This window comes from Dipodomys merriami, unplaced genomic scaffold, assembly GCF_024711535.1.
Source record: "Dipodomys merriami isolate MVZ:Mamm:240054 unplaced genomic scaffold, mDipMer1.0.p SCAF_57, whole genome shotgun sequence".
Classification (NCBI taxonomy): domain Eukaryota; kingdom Metazoa; phylum Chordata; class Mammalia; order Rodentia; family Heteromyidae; genus Dipodomys; species Dipodomys merriami.
In genome coordinates, this window is record NW_027206146.1 from 1,211,318 (window position 1) to 1,231,180 (window position 19,863).

The 19,863-nt window shown below is 56.4% G+C and overlaps 1 protein-coding gene across 1 annotated transcript; it reads left to right on the top strand.

Moving 5' to 3' along the window:
- Positions 1–6,405: 6,405 nt before the first annotated feature.
- Positions 6,406–19,863, top strand: Nlrp5 (NLR family pyrin domain containing 5). Its single transcript, XM_070000344.1, has 11 exons — positions 6,406–6,712; positions 6,867–6,941; positions 10,129–11,473; positions 11,843–12,016; positions 13,807–13,971; positions 14,905–15,075; positions 15,749–15,919; positions 17,206–17,376; positions 17,487–17,657; positions 18,276–18,446; positions 19,512–19,863. The coding sequence occupies exons 1-11, from the start codon at positions 6,406–6,408 to the stop codon at positions 19,642–19,644; spliced, it is 3,054 nt and encodes a 1,017-aa protein (XP_069856445.1). The 3' UTR covers positions 19,645–19,863.

Genomic DNA, 19,863 nt, shown 5'->3' on the forward strand with positions numbered 1-19,863 from the left:
CCTGCCCAGGGCCCAGCCCCCCAAAAGGGCATAGGGAGCCCCGACTTGGCTGAGCAGGCAAAGCATGTGCTCAAGAAGCTGCCTGCATGCTTGGAGAACAGAGCTGGAGGCTGTGGTCCTGGCCCCTCGCTCTGGCACACACGGGATTCTAACACCAGGCACCGATGGCTCACGCCTGTCATCCTATCTACTCCAGAGACTGAGACCTGAGGATTGTGGTTCAAAGTCAGCCGGGGGGGGGGGGGGGGGGGACGGGGAGCTGGGAAGGTGGCTCAGTGGTAGAGCGCTTGCCTTGCATGCCTGAGGCTCTGGGTTCGATTCCTCAGCACCACATAAGCAAAAAGAAAAAAGCCAGAAGTGGCATTGTGGCTCAAGTGGTAGAGCGCTAGCCTTGAGCTGAAGAGCTGAGGGATAGCGCCTAGGCCCAGAGTTCAGGCCCGATGACGACGATGACAACAACAACAACAACAAAAAAAACAGCCAGGGCAGGAAAGTCTGTGAGATTCTTTATCTCCCAAGAATCTCAAAAAGCCAGAAGTAGCACTGTGGTTCAAGTGGTAGCACTCTAGCCCTGAGTGAAAAAACCTCAGGCACAGGGTCTAGGCCCCAATTTCAAGCCCCATAACAGACAAAAAAAAAAAAAAAAAAGCTGTTGAAGGATGGCTGTGGTGGCTCACACCTGTAATCCCAGCTACTCAAGAGGTGGAAATTGGAAAGATGATGGTTCAAAGCAAACCAAGTGAACAAGAGCTCACCTTGGCCAGCAAGCCCAGTATGGTGGCACATGTGTATGCAGGTGAAGGTAGATAAGAGGACTGTGGTTTAAGTTGACCTGGGCAAAATACCAGACCCTATATGAAAAGCAAGTCACGTAAGAAATAGGGCCAAAGAGATGAACTGCCTGCGTAGGAAGTGTGAGGCCTTGGTTCAGTTGGAAGGAAGGAGGGAGGGAGAAGAAGGCTCTGCACCCGGTGTTCGAGGTGTGCTTCATGAAGTTATCAATGCAAAGCGATGAGGTCCTGTGTCCTGGAACCCAGCCAGAGACCAGGGGATTTCCTGGGACTCTACATGAGCCCCACCTGGGGATACTTGGGAGCCAATACCAGCAGGGCTAGGGGTGCTCACCCTGGGAAATCTCAGTCCCAACACTAGGCTTGCACACAAGTGCCTGCAGTCAGCATGGGTGAGATTTTAATGATTTTTTTTTTTTTTTTGTCAGTCCTGGGGCTTGAACTCTAGGCCTGGGCACTGTCCCTCAGCTCTTCAGCTCAAGGCAAGTGTTCTACCACTTGAGCCACAGCGCCACTTCCGGTTTTCTGTTGGTTTAGTGGAGATCAGATCTCACGGACTTTCCTGCCTGGGCTGGCTTTGAACCGCAATCCTCAGATCCCAGCCTTCTAAATAGCTAGGATGACAGGCATGGGCCACTGGTGCCTGGTTTTCTTTCTGATTTTCACTGGCATACATTAGAGACATTTCCACGCAGTATATAAACCCCTGCCGTGGCACTGTGGGTCATGTGTCCCACTCTCCACGTGAGGATAAACTTCTCTTGCATGAGAAGCGAGTCTAGTCTTCCCTGTTTGGATTTACAGAATTCCCGGAGCTGGGTTTGCACACGGGGAAGAGGCTGTCTGTTGTGGGTGTGCGGCCGGCTGAGCTTGGTTGTGGAAAGCTCATCTTTCCTCCTGCTTAGGGCAGCTGTGCTGTTTGGAGTTCTGCTGGGCCCCCGTATTCTGTTCCCTGAGTGTGCTTTGCCTTGGTGAACCTCTGAGGTTTATAGCTTCGAGGTTTCGTCACTCTGTGCATAGTGAGGCAAGTTTATCTCCACGTGCTTCCCACATTCCCCACCTTGTTCTGCGGTAAGTGCAAAAGCCTTCATTAATACTAATACTCAATCATTGGAATGCTGAAAACGCACTCAACCCCAGTCAGGTGTGGTGGCTCATGCCTGTAATCCCAGCCGCCCCCCCCCCCAAGGAGGCCAATCTTGGCTAGGGAGGAAGACTGTGTCTCAAGACAATAAAACAAAAGTGTTCACCTCATGGAGTTGACCACTGGGACCAGCGGGAAGCCTGCAGCTGAGTGCATGTGGCTGGGGGCCGCTGGGGCTGGGCTGCCCCACCTCAGGCCTTGGGTGTGTGTGGGGGGAGGGGGGATAAGGGTGGGCAGGTGCTGGCACAGGTGCTGCCCGTCGAGGCCTCCCAACCAATGGGCAGCGGCCACACGCATGCCTGGCCACAGGGGACTGGGGGGTGCATGGGCGGGGCGCCGGCCGCCTATTTTTGCTGTAGTTTTCAGTCAGCCTAGGGTGGGAGCTGATCTTGGAGGTGAGAGGCCTGTGGGGGAGGGAGGTGTCCTGGTGTTTCTCCCTCTGTCTCTCCCCCTCCTCCCTCCCTCTATCCTTCCCTCCTTCCCTGCCTCTCCACTTTTCTCCTAGTCCTCCTTCTCTTGGCGTTTCCTCCCTCTCCTCTTTCTTCTCTCTCCCCTTTCCTCTCCCTTTCTCTCCCTCCTTCTCTCCTTTCTCCAGTGCACTTCGTTCTCCTGAGCTGCTCAGAGCACAGGGGCCCATGGATCTCTTGGAAGAACAAAGTAGAAAGCATCCAATTTTGCTGAATACTCAGCTTCCAGGAGTGCCACCTGGTGCCCAGCACCAGGTCCCAGGCTGGCAGCACGGGGGTGCGGTATGTGTGTGCGTGTGGGTATGTGGTGTGCGGTGTTCGTGTGGCAGCAGCTGGGGCGGCTACTGGGTTGGGCGTGCATTGATGGTTGTGTTTGGTGAGGTGTTCTCTGGTCATGGGGAGGCGAAGTGAAAGCGGAGGAGGGTTGGTTCTGTTGGTCGAGTGAGGAAACTGAGGCTCCTGGCCAGGCCTTGTCTGGGGCAGCAAGAGAGCTGCTTGATTTCAGTGCTGTCCCGGGGAGGGGGCTCCCTCAGTCCCCCCGGTGGCCCCAGGCCACAGCCACCACCACCATGAGTGCCTAGCCACATCCCACAAAGGATCCAGCCTGGGTGGGGCAGAGGAGACAAGATTTTCCGTTGCAGACAGACCCACGCGCCCATGCCCGGGCCCTGGCCTCTGCCCTCTGCCCGTCCCTGCGGTGGACGGAGCTGGACTGGCTGGTGTGGCCCGCATGGCCGGTGTGGGACATTAGGCTCCCCAGTGTCTTGGTGTCTCCGTGCGGCGGCTGTGTTTTGGGAAGGCAGCGCTGGGCACTGGGCCCAGCCGCACACCCACCGTGACTGCCGAGCCCCTGACGCTGTGCTGAGCCCTAGGCTGGGGACTCGAACACGTGGCAGCTGGTGCTGTGTGCAGGGTGCTGCCCACCTGCGTCTCACCCCTCACATCCTGCCAGCCCTGTCACGCAGCTTCCTGCCCCAAAGCACATGGATTGCATCAGAACCCACCACGGGTACTCCTTTGTGAGTTTTCCTGACAGCTACTGGTTATTGGTCCTGGTCGAAGAGCTAATTGTATCGAGTAAGCAACATGTGCTTCCTATTTGTCCGAGACCGTCCCTTTGTTGGGGGAGGTAGATTTAAAGTCTGGGCTTTGTTCTATGGGGGGGGAGGAGTTTGAGGGGACAGCGTTGAATGGATGTGTGTGTGTGTTTCGGTCCTGGGGTTTGAACTCGGGCCCTGGCTGGATGTTGTCCTTGAGCTTTTCAACTCAAGGTTAGTGCTCTACCATGTGAGCCACAGCTCCACGTCTGGCTTTTTTGATGGTTCATTGGAAATGAGAGTCTCATGGACTTTCCTGCCCAGGCTGGCTTCAAATTGAGATCCTCCAGTCTCGGCCTCCCAAGTAGCTGGAGTGACAGGCGTGAGCCGTGGTGCCTGGCTGGATTTTGTTGTCTTGTTTCTGCTCTTGTGCTGAGTGAGTGTGGTGGTCTCAGTCGCCTGGGATCAAATGTGAACGAGGGCTCGGGGAGCAGGGGGATTTCAAACTTCAGCAACTCTGACTTGGGCCTGAGGAGATGGGCCTACGACCATTCCTTCATGAAGGTTACAGTCAAGACCAGACTTTAACACATTGAGCACAAGGTTTGGGTTTTGTTGTTTGTTTGTTTTCAGAATTTTCTTCCATGTTGTTGATTTGGGGTTTGTGGTTTTTCCAGTCCCAGCACAGAGCTTAGGAGAGATTTAAAAAAATAATGAACCTTTGTCTTGAGCCACCAAGGTGTGTGTGTGTGTGTGTGTGTGTGTGTGTGTGTGTGTGTGTGTGTGTGTGTGTGTGTGTGTGTGTGTGTGTGTGTGTGTGTGTGTGTGTGTGTGTGTGTGTGTGTGTGTGTGTGTGTGTGTGTGTGTGTGTGTGTGTGTGTGTGTGTGTGTGTGTGTGTGTGTGTGTGTGTGTGTGTTAGAGAGAGAGAGAATTTATTCATTTATTTTTTGCCAGTCCTGGATTTTGTTGTTGTTGTTTGTTTTCAGAATTTTCTTCCATGTTGTTGATTTGGGGTTTGTGGTTTTTCCAGTCCCAGCACAGAGCTTAGGAGAGATTAAAAAAAATAATAAACCTTTGTCTTGAGCCACCAAGAGGTGTGTGTGTGTGTGTGTGTGTGTGTGTGTGTGTGTGTGTGTGTGTGTGTGTGTGTGTGTGTGTGTGTGTGTGTGTGTGTGTGTGTGTGTGTGTGTGTGTGTGTGTGTGTGTGTGTGTGTGTGTGTGTGTGTGTGTGTGTGTGTGTGTGTGTGTGTGTGTGTGTGTGTGTTAGAGAGAGAGAGAGAGAATTTATTCATTTATTTTTTGCCAGTCCTGGGGTTTGAACTCAGGGCCTGGACACTGTCCCTAAGATTCTTTTTGCTCAAGATTAGCACTCTACCACTTGAGTCACAGCACCACTTTTGTCTCTTTCTTTCTTTCTTTCTTTCTTTCTTTCTTTCTTTCTTTCTTTCTTTCTTTCTTTCTTTCTTTTTCTTTCTTTTCTTTCTTTCTTTCTTTCTTTCTTTCTTTCTTTCTTTCTTTCTTTCTTTCTTTCTTTCTTTCTTTCTTTCTTTCTATTGGTTGTGGGGGGCTAGGAAGGTGGCTCAGTGGTAGAGCGCTTGCCTTGCATGCATGAGGCCCTGAGTTTGATTCCTCAGCACCACATAAGCAAAAAGAAAAAAGCCGGAAGTGGCACTGTAGCTCAAGTGGTAGAGTGCTAGCCTTGAGCTGAAGAGCTGAGGGACAGCGCCCAGGCCCAGAGTTCAGGCCCCGTGACCAGACCCAAAATAAACAAACAAACAAATAAATAGGTCGTGGGGCTTGAACTTAGGGCCTGGGTGCTATCCCTCAGCTCTTCAGCTCAAGGATAGTGCTCTACCACTTGAGCCACAGTGCCACTTCCAGCTTTTTCTGTGTATGTGGTGCTGAGGAATCAAACCCAGGGCCTCATGCATGGAAGGCAAGCACTCTACCACTGAGCCACCTTCCCAGCCCACTTTTGGCTTTTTCTGCATATGTGATGCTGAGGAATGGAACCCAGGGCTTCATGCATGCTAGGCAGGCACTCTACCACTGAGCCACATTCCCAGCCCTGCCACCAAGATTTTTGCCAGGAGTATTGTAGAGTTTTCAACATAGTCCACCATTTGCACAGTGCACACAAGTGTGTATAGGTATGTGTGCTGGTTGTGGGGCTTGAACTCAGGGGCTGGGCACTGTCCCTCAGACCTTTTGTTCAAGGCTAGTGTTCTACCACTTGAGCCACAGCCCCACTTCTGGCTTTTTGATGGTTCATTGGAGATGAGAGTCTCCTGGACTTTTCTGCCCCAGCTGGCTTTGAACCATGATCCTCAGATCTCAGCCTCCTGAGTAGCTAGGATGACAGGTGTGAGCCACCGGCGCCTGGCCTATTGCACACATTTTTAGCCTTAAATTTTAGTTCTTCACATATGTTCTATGGTTATTCCTCTTGGGGTGGACTTCATGTCAGCCTTGTCACCAGCTTGGTGCCTTCAGGTGATGGATGAGTTCATTCCAGGGGTGCCCCTCCCACAGTGGCAGTGCCTCCTGCCTGCACCCCCTGCCCTGCCCAGCCCAAAAGTCCACAAGACCTCATCTTGGGGAAGGAGCTGGGCATGACAGTGCGCACGGTCACCTGCTGAGGTCAGTCCAGTCCAGAGCCCAGGCGGAAAGCCAGACCTAATCTCAAAACAAGCCAGGCCACAGCAGAACAGAGGCATGGCGGGATGGTGGGTTCAAACCCAGGAACCGCTGGGAATGTGGACTGGGCTGATCGGGAAACTGGCTAGGCTGTGCCTGGCACACTCTGACACCAGGGTACTGGGTCGTGTTCTGTGTCGGGTGCTGATTGGAAAACAGTGTTCCGGTTCGGTCTTCGGGCCTGACCTCCATGACCGAGAGCACCTTGCTTGCTTTCTGGGCGCCCTGCTGAGTCCTGTGCTTCCCACAGGGCCCCCTTGGGCACGGCATGGGCATGGAGGCTGGCAGGCTGCCCGTGCTCTCGGGCTTCCGGCTGTACCGGCTGCTGTGGGAGCTGGACAAGGAGGAGTTCCAGGTGTTCAAGGCGATGCTGGGGGAGAGGTACCAGGAGCTGACCCACTGTGCACTGCCGCTAGGGGAGCTGCAGCGGGCTAGCCGCTCCCAGCTGGTCCTCCTCTTGCACGAGTCCTGCGTGGCGCCCGTGGTCTGGGGCATCACCGGCCGCGTCCTGGAGGACATGGGGCTGCCGGTGCTGGCTCTCATGGTGCAGCAGGAGATGAGACGCGAGGCGCAGGGTGCGTCCAGTGGCGGGGAGGGGGTGGGGGGACTGGGGGGGGCAGCAGCCTGGGGTCCCACGGGGAGGGGGTACCCTTCCATGCCACACTCCATCTCCCCAGTATGACTCTCCACCTCTTGGTGATGGCTCCCGCTTTGTTCTCTCGGCCGCAGGATATTCACTGCTTCAAGTAGAAGATTCCAGAAAAGTAAATACTGAGCAAGGACCAGAGGAGAAAGAGACGTCAGGTGTGTGCTGGGAGGGAGGGGGTTAAAGATGGATGTGTTCAGATGCCTGGCCAGTAGTTCCATGTGGAGACTGGCCTCTTGACTTTTTTTTTCTTCCTTTCTTTTTCCTTTTTTTTTTTTTTTTTTTTTTTTTTGTTGGACCTGGGGCTTGAACTCAAGGCCTGGGCGTTGTCCCTGAGCTTTTTTGTTCAAGGCGAGCACTCTACCACTTTGAGCCACAGCTCCAGTTTTCTGGTGGTTCACTGGAGATGAGAATCTCATAGCCTGGGGCTGGGAAGGTGGCTCAGTGGTAGAGCGCTTGCCTTGCATGCATGAGGCCTTGGGTTCGATTCCTTGGCACCACATAAACAGAAAAAAAAGCCGGAAGTGGCATTGTGGCTCAAGTGGTAGAGCGTTAGCCTTGAGCTGAAGAGCTGAGGGACAGCGCACAGGCCCAGAGTTCAGTCCCACAACCCGACCCAAAAAAAAAAAAAAATCTCATAGCTTTTCCTGCCTGATCTGACCTTGAACTGTGATCCTCAGATCTCAGCCTCCTCAGTAACTGGGATGACAAGGCATGAGTCACCAGCACCCGGCTAGGGTCTCATTTTTTGTTATTCAGCCTGGCCCTCTGTGCCCTCACTTCCCTTCCAGCAGAGCTGGGGCTGCAGGGGTGTGCAGGCCCAGCCCAGCTTGTGTACGGTAAGCTGGGAAACCAGGAGATGTGGCGCTCAGACCTGTGTGCTAGGTTTCTGTGTCTGGCCTTTGTGGTTGAATTTTAGGATGAAACTCTCAGGTTCTGGTGGAGGGGAGGAAGAGAGGCGAGCAGAGACTCTGGCGGGGATGTCCCTCAATGGAGTGCATGATGGTTAGATCGGTCCCCAGCGACATTGTGGAGTCTCCCAGGCTGGCAGCTCTGGGTACCTCGAGACTACCTAGAGTCTGCTTTCTTTCCCTTGCATTTGGGGCTGCTGGTAAATGAGTCAACTCAGCACCTTGTTCCTGGACACGGGGGCGAGGCACTGATCTCCCTGTGCAAGGGAGATCCCGAGGCGGCTGGCATATCTGACTTGAGTCCTGAACATTGGAGTTTCCTCTTCTCCCCTCCACAGACACTTCTGGCGCTGAGGACACCCCGTCAGGACATGAAGAGCAAGGTGAGGGCTAAGGACCCCCATGCTGCCCACTTGGGGCAGGGAAGAGCGTGGGGTTCAGGTAGTATGTGGGGGGGGGTCTGCCGGCCCCAATCCCTGAGAGATTGGTCACTCGGCATGGAGCATGGGGCTGTGAGTCCCGGGGTCTCTCTGGTCAGAAGCCAGAGCCTCCAGGATGTCTGGGGCCCAGTACCAGCTCAGCTGACCTCAGGACATCTATCCCAGGGTAATCCAGTGCTTCATTCAAAATTCCTTGAAGAACTGGGAGCTGGTGGCTCATGCCTGTCATCCTAGCTACTCAGGAGGCTGAGATCTGAGGGTCACGGTTCAAAGCCAGTCTGGGCAGGAAAGTCCGTGAGCTGAGAGCTTACGTTCTTTTCTGAGTAAAACCCAGTGGGATGTGTGGCAAGGGCAGCATGCCTCTGGGCTCTGTTTTCTAGTCCAGGGATCTACGTGAACTAAACTGAAGAAATGGCGCTGATGTCTCAGCCTTCAGAACTGGGTGGTAGGGACCGTGGGAGCCCACCGTGGAGATCTTGGGAAAAGCTGCTTCAGAGAACACATGTTCTGCAGAAGTTTGCACTTGGCCATTTTGATTCATTCATTTTGTGTGTGTCCGTCCTGGGGCTTGGACTTGGGGCCCTGATGCTGTGCCTGAGCCCTTTCCTGAGCTCTACCACTTGAGCCACTGCACCACTTCTGGCACTTTGTGGTCCTGCTCAGGCTGCCCTCAAACCAAGATCCTCAGATCTCAGCCTCCTGAGAAGCTAGGATTATAGGCACAAGCCACCAGCACTCAGCTACACTTTTTTTTTTGTCGGTCATGGGGCTTGAACTCAGGGCCTGGGCACTGTCCCTGTGCTCTTCAGCTCATGGAAAGCACTCTACCACTTGAGCCACAGCGCCACTTCCAGTTTTCTGGCAGTTTATTGGAGATAAGAGTCTCATGGACTTTCCTACCCAGGCTGGCTTTGAACAGCAGTCCTCAGATCTCAGCCTCCTCAGTAGCTAGGATTACAGGTGTGAGTCACCAGCGCCCAGCTCAGCTACATTTTGTGAAATTTTTATTTATTTATGTTTGTCAGTTGTGGGGCTTGAACTCTGGACCTGGGTGCTGTCCCTGAGCTTTTGTGTTCCAGGCTAGCACTCTACCACTCTGAGCCACTGTGCCACTTCCAGTTTTCTAGTGGTTCATTGGAGATAAGAGTTTCATGGATTTTCCTGCCTGCGCTGGCTTTGAACCACAATCCTCGGATTTCAGGCTGCTGAGTAGCTAGGATGATGGGCATGAGCCACTGGGGCTTGGCTAAAATTTGATCTGTAATAGCCATACATAAACAGTATGCTGGGTTTCACTGTGGGAGTCCCATGGCTGCGTGGGTTCTCTCCTGTTTTGTCCCTTTTGATAAAGCTCATGCTTCCAAAGAGCCCAGCTCCATGCTTGTGTGATGGTAACACTTAGCCAACCTTCACCCCAAGTCCCAGAACCTTTCCTGTCCCCAAGACCCATGAGTGGTGCACGCCAGGCCTCACCAAGCCCCACAGCCCACACCTGTGCACTGACCCCTCTGAGCCTCTTCTATACCAGGCGTCAAGGACCATGGTGTGGCTGGTAGTGGCTAAACAGTTCGCTGTCAGAGTTGGTCTGCGCGGCAGTGTTGGTCGGCACTTCGTTTATCTTCACTGCATAGTATTCCATTGCACAGTCACAGTGCCTTTTCTGTCCACTCGTCAGTTGCTGGGTCTGGGTGTTTCCCGCTGGGGTTGGTGTGTACAGTGCTGCTCAGAATCTGTAGTTAGGTGTTCAATTATAATCACATACTTAATTATATATCATACAATAGAAATGATACATATAATTATATCTATGTAATTATGTTATTTATATGATCATTCTAAGTTATATATAATTATATAGTACATGTTTTATGGTTATAATATATAATCAGTACCCTAGGGGCATTAGCTTAAACCCAAGACCTTCCTCAAACTCAGTTCCTGCTTTCCTTCTGCTCTCTTCCATCTGACCTCATGCCATGGAGATGGGAACTCAGGCTACAAAGACCATGTGCTGACCAGATTCTCCCAGGAGCTGGCGGGGCCTGCTGAAGCTGACCCCATGGGAGGCCTGGACATGCAGGCGCTGGCCGGAGCCTTCGACCCCGACTTGCAGGGCTTCCAGCCTGGCACGGTGGTTCTGCACGCCCCATCAGGCCCCGCAAGGTGGGACCTGTCCCGCAGGGTCCTGAAATGCTGGGCACAGGACACGCTCTTCCACAACCTGTTCTCCTATGTCTTCCTCCTCTCAGCTGGGGAGCTGCGGGGGCTGGGGGAGCAGAGCCTGGGGGACCTGATAGCCCGGGCCTGGCCAGACTACCGGGTCCCTGTGGCCAAGATCCTGTCCCAGCCACAGCGGCTGCTGTTCGTGATGGAAGGGCTGGAGGAGCTGGGTGAGGGCTGGTGCGAGGAGCGTGCAGGGCTCTGCGTGGATGGTGGGGAGCGGCGCCCCACGCCCGCCCTGGTGCACAGCCTGCTGCGGAGGGTGCTGCTCCCTGAGTGCTCGCTCCTCATCACCACCACCGACGCGGGCGTCCGGCAGCTCAAGTGCGTGGTGGTGTCACCCCGATACCTGGTGGTTGGGGGGCTATCCATGGAGAGTGGGACCGAGCCGGCTGACCAGACTCTCACTGGCCGCTACGCTGCCTTCCTGCTCCGCCAGCTGGCCCCGGGGAAGCTGGCCACCCTGAGGGTCCTGTGCAGCCTGGCCGTCCATGGCCTGTGGGGCAAGAAGAGCCTGTTCCCTGGCCAGCAGCTGCAGGCCCATGGGCTGCTGGAGGCCGAGGCAGAGGCCCTGGTGCACTCTGGCCTCCTCTCCAAGCAGGAGGGAGGCTACACATTCCTCCACTCCAGCTTCCACGCCTTCTGCGCTGCCCTGTTCTACGCAGTAGAGGCGCTGGGGCCTCAGGGCCAGGGTCCCCATGGCCGACTCAGGCCCACGCTGGCCCCGCAGCCTGGCCTGGCCTCGCTCCTGCCCTGGGTGAGGCGCTTCCTGTTCGGCTTCCTGAGCCCAGGCGTGGCCAGTGTCTTGGAGGCCCAGCTGGGCAGCCCAGTCAGCCCAGCACTGCAGCCGCTCCTGCGGCGCTGGGTCTCGGGGCTTTGCACTGCCCCGGCCAACGCCCTGGACGCCTTCCACCTCCTCTTCGAGACGCAGGACACGGCGTTTGTGCGCAGGGCACTGAGCGGTGTCCAGCACGTGCGGCTCTCAATTGGCCGTGGGGCAGACTTGCTGGTGTCCACCTTCTGCCTCCAGTCCTGCCCGGAGCTGCGCAGCCTCCACATCAACATCCGACATCTCTTCTTGCCGGATGAGCTGCCGGAGCCTAGCCTGGCCAGCCCCTGGTAAGTACTGGCGCCACCCGCTGTGCACTCGGGGCCTCTGCTGGAATTGGGGCCCACTGACAACATTCGGCTGGGAGTGTCAGGGATGCGTTCCCGGGTGACCCCTGCTCGGGGTCCATCTCTGGAGTAGCCCATGCCACCGTGAAAGGCTGGCCTCGACCTGTGATCCTCCAATCTCAGCCTCCCTAAGACCCAGGGCCCTTGGTCTGGGGTAGCTCATGTTAGCTCCATTTTCTGCACATCTGGGGGTCCTGGCCATTCCCCTGTGCATGCTGTGCCTTGCCAGGCTGGATGGAGGGCAGGAGGCGGTGGCTCTGTGCTTGCCATGGCAGCTGCTGGTGGCAACCTCATTTATTCCTCTTTCCATAGCGGGCCGGGGACCATGGCCAACCTGAGGGCACAGTGGGAGAACTTTTGCTCCATGCTCAGCACCCACCACAGCCTGCTCCAGCTCCACCTGGGCAGCAGCGTCCTGAGCGAGTGGGCCACCAAGACGCTGTGTGTACAGCTGAGGCACCAGGCCTGCAGCCTGGAGGGGCTGATGTGAGTTTGCCCTGCCCTGTCCAGGCAGGAGGCTCTTACTGTGGGGAGCAGGCTCTGTGGGGGTCCTGCCCCAGGGACACCCCCCCTCCATGCACATCTGAGGAAACAGCCCACTTTCCCCCTCCACCCCTGCAGCACTGGGACTTGAACTCAGGGCCTCCCACTTGCTACACAGGTGAACCACACTCCCAGCTCTCTTCAACTATTTCTCTAGTAGAGCTCCATACTGCTCTGCCCCACAGACCTGTCCTGAATTTTGCTAGTTAAACTTCCTGGGGGGGAGATGGCAGAGGGGGTCTCACTCACATTTGGCTGGGCTGGCCTGGAACTGTTGTTCTGATCACTACCTCTTGAGTAGCTAGGGTGCCAGGCATGAGCCACTGCATCCAGCTCCCTGCCTGGATGATCTCCAGTTCTTCTCCCCTCCTTCTCCCATGGCTGGCTCTGCCACTCTGAAATTTCCCACCCCTCATGTCTTTGCTGGGTTCTTTTTGGTTGTTGTTTTATTTTTCATCAGTCATGGGGCTTGAACTCTGGGCCTGGGCACTGTCCCTCAGCTCTTCAGCTCAAGGCAAGTACTCTAACACTTGAGCCACAGCACCACTTCAGTTTTCTGGTGGTTTATTAAAGATAAGAGTCTCACAGACTTTCCTGCCTAGGCTGGCTTTGAACCTTGATCCTCAGATCTCAGCATCCTGAGTAGCTAGGATGACAGGCGTGAGCCAACAGCACCCAGCACATCTTTGTTGTTCCTAATAGCAACACCTCTCTTCAGAGCTGCAGGACAAGAGGAGTCAACAAGTCCCTCGACCCATACCTGCCCTCTCCCGTGTCCATCTACTCACAGCCATGGGAGGGCAGAGGTCACAGTGGTCCTCTGACACCTAACATTTGCTGCTATTAACACAGACTTGGCGTGGTAGCTCACAGCTGTCATCCCAGCTACTTCAAAGGCAGGGATCACGAGGATCATGGTTTTGAGTCTAGCCAGGGCAACAGGCACATAAGATTTGATCTCAAGCCGGGCGCCGGTGGCTCACGCCTGTAATCCTAGCTACTCAGGAGGCTGAGATCTGAGGATCGCAGTTCAAAGCCAGCCCGGGCAGGAGAGACCATGAGATCCTATCTCCAATAAACCACTGGAAAACCGGAAGTGGCACTGTAGCTCAAGTGGTAGAGCGCTCGCCTTGAGCTGAAGAACTGAGGGACAAGCACCCAGGCCCAGAGTTCAAGCTCCACAACCGCCAAAAAAAAAAAAAAAAAAGATTCCATCTCAAGTGATGGTTGGGTGCGGTGGTGGATGCCTGGGGTCCCAGCCACTAGGGAGGTGTAGACAGGATGGTGATCTAGGCCACAGCGTGAGACAGAGCATGAGATCCTAATACACTGACCCAATGTGAACTAGGGTTTAAGACGTGGCTCAGGTGTCACCCTTGTCAGGCCGACATTCTACCAAGTACCACCAAAAAAATCCAGACCACTAATTGGATAGAAAATTAGAGCTTGGGGGCTGGGAAGTTGGCTCAGTGGTAGAGTGCTTGCCTTGTATGCAAGAGGCCCTGGGTTCAAGTCCTCAGCACTACATAAGCAGAAAAAAAGCCAGAAGTAGTGCTGTGGCTCAAGTGGTAGGTCACTAGCCTTGAGCTGAAGAGCTGAAGGACAGAGCCCAGGCCCAGAGTTCAGCCCCCCACCCCAAAAAAAAGAAAAGAAAATTAGAGCTTAGAGAACGGTGAGTGGGAAGGGTGGGGTCCAGCCACACCTGGCGCCTGCATTACCACTTCTCTCTGCAGACTGAAGGATGCCGAGGTCTCCGGCCTGCGGCACCTGTGGCCGGTCCTTGCCACCCAGCAGCACTGGCGGCAGGTGGACCTGGCCAGCACCGCACTGTGCGACCGGGACCTGGAGTCTGCCCGCGAGGCCCTGAAGCACCCCCACTGCTCACTGACTTCTCTGCGGTGAGTCTACGGTCCCATCTCCATGTGTCACATTGATGTTTACTTTGGGGAGGGTCCTGAGGATTGAACTCCAGGCCTCACGCCCAAGAGGCAGGTGCTCTACCACTTCAGCCACTTTTTGCTTTCATTTCAGGTAAGATCTTGCTGTCTTTTGCTTGCGCCACCCTAGACCTCGATCCACAGCTACCACTTCCCATGTAGCTAGGATCACAGGCATGTGCTACCATGCTGGGGTTGTTTGTTCAGAATGGGGTCTTGCTAATTTTATGTCTCAGCTGGCATTAAACTGATCTTTCCAAGTAGCTGGGATTATAGGCATGCACTACAACTCCCAGTGTGCAAATGCTGTCACAAAGCTGTGAAAGGAGGCAGGGAGGATTCAGAGAGGTGGCTGGGCAGTGTGGGCTCAGCTCTCCCAGGGTCAGGGAGCTTGCACAGGGCCTAGATGATCCCAGACAAAGGGGGAGTGGAGTGGAGAGGTGTGCACACAGCCAGTCCACCCCACCTGGAAGAACTGGAATGAGCAGAGGCCAGAGTTGGGGGGGGGGGGCGTTTGAGCAAGAACCTGTGGGGCCCATGGCTATGGGATGGGACAGCACACTGCATTGTGGGAGCCATCTCTATGGGAAAGAGAACGCACTGCATTGTGGGAACAGTCTCTGTGGGGGAAATGAGAGCGCACTGCATTGTGGGAGCTATCTCTATGGGGGAATGAGAATGCACTGCATTGTGGGAGCTGTATGCAGGGAGTATGCATTGTATTGTGGGAACTGTTCCATGGGGAATGAGAACGCACTGCATTGTGGAGCTGTTTGCAGGGAGGATGCGCTGCATGGTGAGCACTCTTTATGGGGGGTTGGCAAGCGTGCAGTGCAGTGTGGGAGTTCTCTGTGGGGTGGGAAGATGCTCTGCATGGTGGTGCTGTCTTTGCAGGCTGGATTCCTGTGCGCTGAGCCTCGCGGGAGCCCGCACCCTGTCCCAGGCCCTCAGTTCCTGCACCAGCCTGACCTCACTCAGCCTGGCAAGAAACAAGCTAGCGGCACAGACCCTGCAGCCCATCTGTGACGCCTTGAGGAGCCCTGAGTGCTCCCTGAGGAGGCTGATGTGAGTCCCTGCCCTCCCTCTCTAGGACCTGGGTGGGGGGAGCCCTTCGGTGTGGGGCAGCAGGGCTGAGGGATGCCCGGGGGAGTGGAGGGGGTTCTGAGGATCCCCAAAGCCGCAGCCCCAGGCTGGCAAGGCAGCGGCATGGATTCTGAGCTGAGGCCGCATGGGGACCAGGGCACGCCGGAGCGAAGCTTAGGGAAGACCACCCGGCAGCCTCGCTTCCCAGGGTGAAGGGAAGGGTGGGAGGCTCACGGGGCTGCCTTGCCCGAGTTGTCCCCGTGGCTGGGAAAGCCAGTCCATGCGTGCTCCTGAGCCACCTGGCCGTGCTGTGTGCTCGAGGCACACATGGTGGGGGGGGGGGGCAGTAGCTCTGATCTAACCAAGTGAGGGAGCCGGGGACAGGGGACGGGTGGCTTAGGTGCTGTTTAGCACCTGTGGCCTCTTAATGGCCGAGGGTTCGGATCCTAGCAGCAGCCAGCAGCCTCCTGTCCCCGAGTCCTGCCCAGTCAGGACTTTGTCACAGGGGGCTGGAGAGGTGCAGCTCAGTACCGCAAGCTCAGGGCACACAGAAGCTCCCGCTACAAGCCAGTCTGTCCCCCACTTGGGCCTGGAGAGGGGGTATGGAGATGGCCAACCCGAGCACCCCCCTTCCCCTGAGGGCTCTTTCCCACAGACTGGCCAGCTGTGGCCTTACAGACGCCGCCTGCCGGCTGCTGGCCTTGACGCTCATGAGCAACTGCTGCCTGACCCACCTGTGCCTGGCGGACAACGCGCTGGGCACTGACGGGCTGCACCCCCTGTGCCGCCCGCTGCGGCTGCCCGGCAGCACGCTCCAGCGGCTTGTGTGAGTTTCCCATGGGAAGCAGAGCAGCGGGGGGTGGGGCTTGGCTCCTCCAAGGAAGGGACTTGAGACATGCGGGGTCCCCTGTACCCATAGGGGGTCCCCACATCTAGCCCAGGTACTTGAATTCTTGGCATAGAAAGCTCTGCTGCTCACTTCGCCTGTGACTCTCCTCCTGCATGCTTGGCCGTTTTCCAGCTCACTTGTATTCACTTAGTAGTAGTAGTGATCGCAGCAGCCCCAGAGCTTGGATCCAGAGCCTTGAGCTGCTCAGGCTCTTGTGGGACTGGTCCTGGGGTTCCCATCTTGCCATCCTTCCCCGTGACCAGTGGATCTGCCCATAACTGGTACCCCTGTGGAGTGTGTCCAGGTGGCATCTTAGCCAGGCATGTGGTGACTGCCTGGAACACGGCACCCTGGGGCTGGGGATGGAGGGTTGGTAGTTTCAGGGAGAAGTGGGGACTGGAATCTTCATGCATGCGTGCCACCGTGCATTGTGACTGGGGACAGAGTGGTGCCCCACTGACGTCGGGATCCCAGTCCACACGTCCCAGAGCAGATGGGCTCTGTGGGTGTGGGATAAGTGCCCCCGGGCTCCCCTGGCTGGCTACTCAGGACCCTGATGTAAGTGCAAAGGTCCTGAGAGGGAGAGGAGGAGGGGAACAGGGCAGTGACTGCTGTCTGTGATGCTGAGGTTGGAAGTGTGGCAGGGAGGTGCAGAGGCTCATGTCTGTAGCCTGTTACACAGAAGGCAGGGAACAGGGGATCAAGGTTTGAGACAGCCTGAGACCCCATGGCAAAGAATGAATCCGAGCAAGGCGTTGGGTGCCTGCTGTCCCAACCACTCGGGAGACATGGGCATGGGCTTCCGTGCCAGGTCTGCCCTGGGCAAAAGCACAAGACCCTACCTGGAAAACAAGGCAGCAGGGTGTGGGGTGGGGTGTGGCTATGGCTGTGAGCACCTGCCTGTCTCACAAATGTAAAAGCTGTGGGTTCAAACCCCAGGCCTGCCACCCCCAAAAAAGTTAACACTGTGATATGGAGGAAATGGAGTCTGTCCTGGAGTCCCCAGTCCACCCCCAGCTCTCACCCCCGGGGTCAGGTTGGACTCTGAGCTCAGAACCCTATGACAGTAGGTTCAGGCTTTGAGTGGAGCTCTGGGGTCACATGGAGATGGCAGCGGTGGGACACGAACCCCCTCCCTGCACTGCAGTGGACTGGGGTGTGGTGCCCGCAGGGGAGACACAGCAGGTCGTGCGTGTGTGATGCCTCCCGCGTCGCCCCTCCAGACTGAACCACTGTCACCTGGACGTGACCAGCTGCGGGCTCCTGATGTTGGCGCTGATGAGCAACTCCAGCCTGACACACCTGAGCCTGTGTGCGAACCCCCTGGGGGATGGCGGGCTACGGCTGCTGTGTGAGGCCCTCCAAGTGCCGGTCTGCCGCATCCAGGACCTGGAGTGAGTACGGCCACCCGCCTGCCCCACTCCCCCTGTCAGGAACCTTTTGTCATCCGAGTCCCTTCCTCCACCCACCCCCCCAAAGGAGGATATGGACATGTGTCTTGCAGGCTGGCAAGCTGCAGCCTCACCCAGGCCTCTGGCCTGCACCTGGCCTGCGTGCTGGCCCAAAGCCAGCAGTTGCAGAGCCTGGACCTCGCCGCCAATGCCCTGGGGGACCTCGGGGTGGCCAAGCTGTGCAAGGGGCTGAAGCTGGAGTACGGTTCCCTGCGGAGACTCGGGTGACGTCCTGGGGCCCCACCCTGAGGCCTGCACCCTGAGGCAGGAGGGCTCCTGGGAGGCAGCTGGGGGATCTGCTCCAACTCTCAGACTAGAACGGCAATAGAGCAGGGAGGCCGCTGCTTCTCGAGAGGCCAGAGGAAGAGCGGGCAGCAGGAGGGGCAGGTCAGGGCGGACTGCTCCAGTGCCCTGTGTGCCCGGCGTGCAGCCAGGTGGAGGCCCACAGTGGGGGACATGGTGGGGTGTGGTGACCAAAACCACCCAGCATGAGGGACAGTCAGGAAGCCAAGGACAGCGGAGACTCCCAGCACCCACACCAGCAGAGCTGAATGGGCTGTATGGGGGTGGCACTTGTACATGCACAACAGTGTGGAACCAGGGGAAGTGAGCACACCAGGAATGGGGCCAGGTTCCAGTCATGGGTGCTGTGACAGCGTTTGCAGTAAACATTCAAATGGTCAGACCCATGGGTGAGGGAGGTGGGAATCCAGAGGGAGGAGATGGAGGAGATGGAGGAGGCTGCCCTGCGGGCAGTGTCCCTGACTGCATGACTGAGCATTGTGTGCCAGCCCTGGGATGGAGGTGAGCCTGGGCTCTGGGGTTCGGCTGCTGTGCTGCAGGTTGGAGGCGTGTGGTCTGACCTCGGAGTGCTGTGCTGTGCTGTCATCCACCTTGTCCTGCAACCAGTACCTGACTAGCCTGAACCTGCTGCGCAATGACTTCAGCCCCTCGGGGGTGGCCACACTCTGCTCTGCCTTTGCACACCCCTCCTGTGGCCTGCACGTGATTGGGTGAGTCCCCAAGATGCTACAGGAGGCAAACCTAGCCTTTGGGCTCGACCAAGGTGTGGGCCAGGGAATGGCTGAGGTACGGCCCTGCCCGGAACTTGCATGGCCTCGCTGTCCTGTGAGGGTCGTATTGGAGCTGTGGTATGAATCCAGGGTTTTCTTTTGGCTGTGGTGGAACCAGGCCAGGCCAGGCACGCTGTCATGGAGGGTAGACATGAGGATGGCAGGAGAGGAAGGCAGGCTGGAACCTGGGGCTCAGTGGGAGACCAGGTCCCACCATTCAGTCCAGGGTGGTCTAGAACACATGGTTCTCCTGCCTCAGCTTCCAGAGTGCTGGGATGACAGGCATGCTTCACCACACAGGGCTGGATGTGGTTATCTTGATGTGTGTTATAAAATGATAGTGGCCGGGCTCTAGTGGCTCATGCCAGTAAACCTACTCAGGAGGCTGAGCTCTGAGGATTGCGGTTCAGAGCCAGCCTGGGCAGGAAAGTCTGTGAGACTGTGATCTCCCATGAACCACCAGAAAACTGGAAGTGGTGTTGTGGCTCAAGTGGTAGAGCGCTAGCCTTGAGCTGAAGAGCAGAGGGACAGCACCTAGGCCCAAAGTTCAAGATCCACACTAACCAAAAAACAAAAACAAAGATGATAGCACAAGCTGGCTGGAAAAGCACCCCATGGGGGAGACAGCACGTGTGTCCATGGCCCAGCCTTTGGCAATGAGGGGTCAGCAAGGCACCAAGAGGGGTGGCACGGAACCCCACCCTGGACTCCAGGAACTGGACTTTGCTGGCCCAAGTCCACACTGCAGGTGGGGACGGTGGCCCTCCGCCCCTCAAGTCCATGAAGGAGCTCAGAGGGCCAAGTATCATGCAGCCTTCCCTGGTCACTGGGGGGGGGGGGGGGGGGGGGAGGAGAGAGACACTGTTTCTCCATGGCTGCTCCAGGATTCCTTTGCACTCAGGGACTTTGTTGCTTGAGGAAAACGTTCTCTTGAAGTGCTCGAGCTGAGATTCGCAGTCCTTGATGAAAGCAAGATCTCAGCCTGACCGGCTCCTCTCTCCACAGCTTGTGGAAGCAGCAGTACCCCCCTCTGGTCAGAAAGCTGCTGGAGGAGACACAGCAGCAAAAACCCCAATTGACCATCAGGGATGACTGGTATTCCCTTGAGGAAGACGACCGGTATTGGTGGAAAAACTGAAGGCTTGGAGGCACACACACACACGCACGCACGCACACAATGGCAGTACAAGAACACCTCCAGGGGAACGGCAGTCTCTGGCTCTTCCCTGGCCCACACGGATCCCTGCAACCTGGTCATTGCACCCGAAGTCTGCGACCTTTCCCCGCCCAGGACCTGGATGTATGTGCAGTGACCCTTCAGCACACAGAGCTGGGGGCCGGGGTGGGGGAATAAACA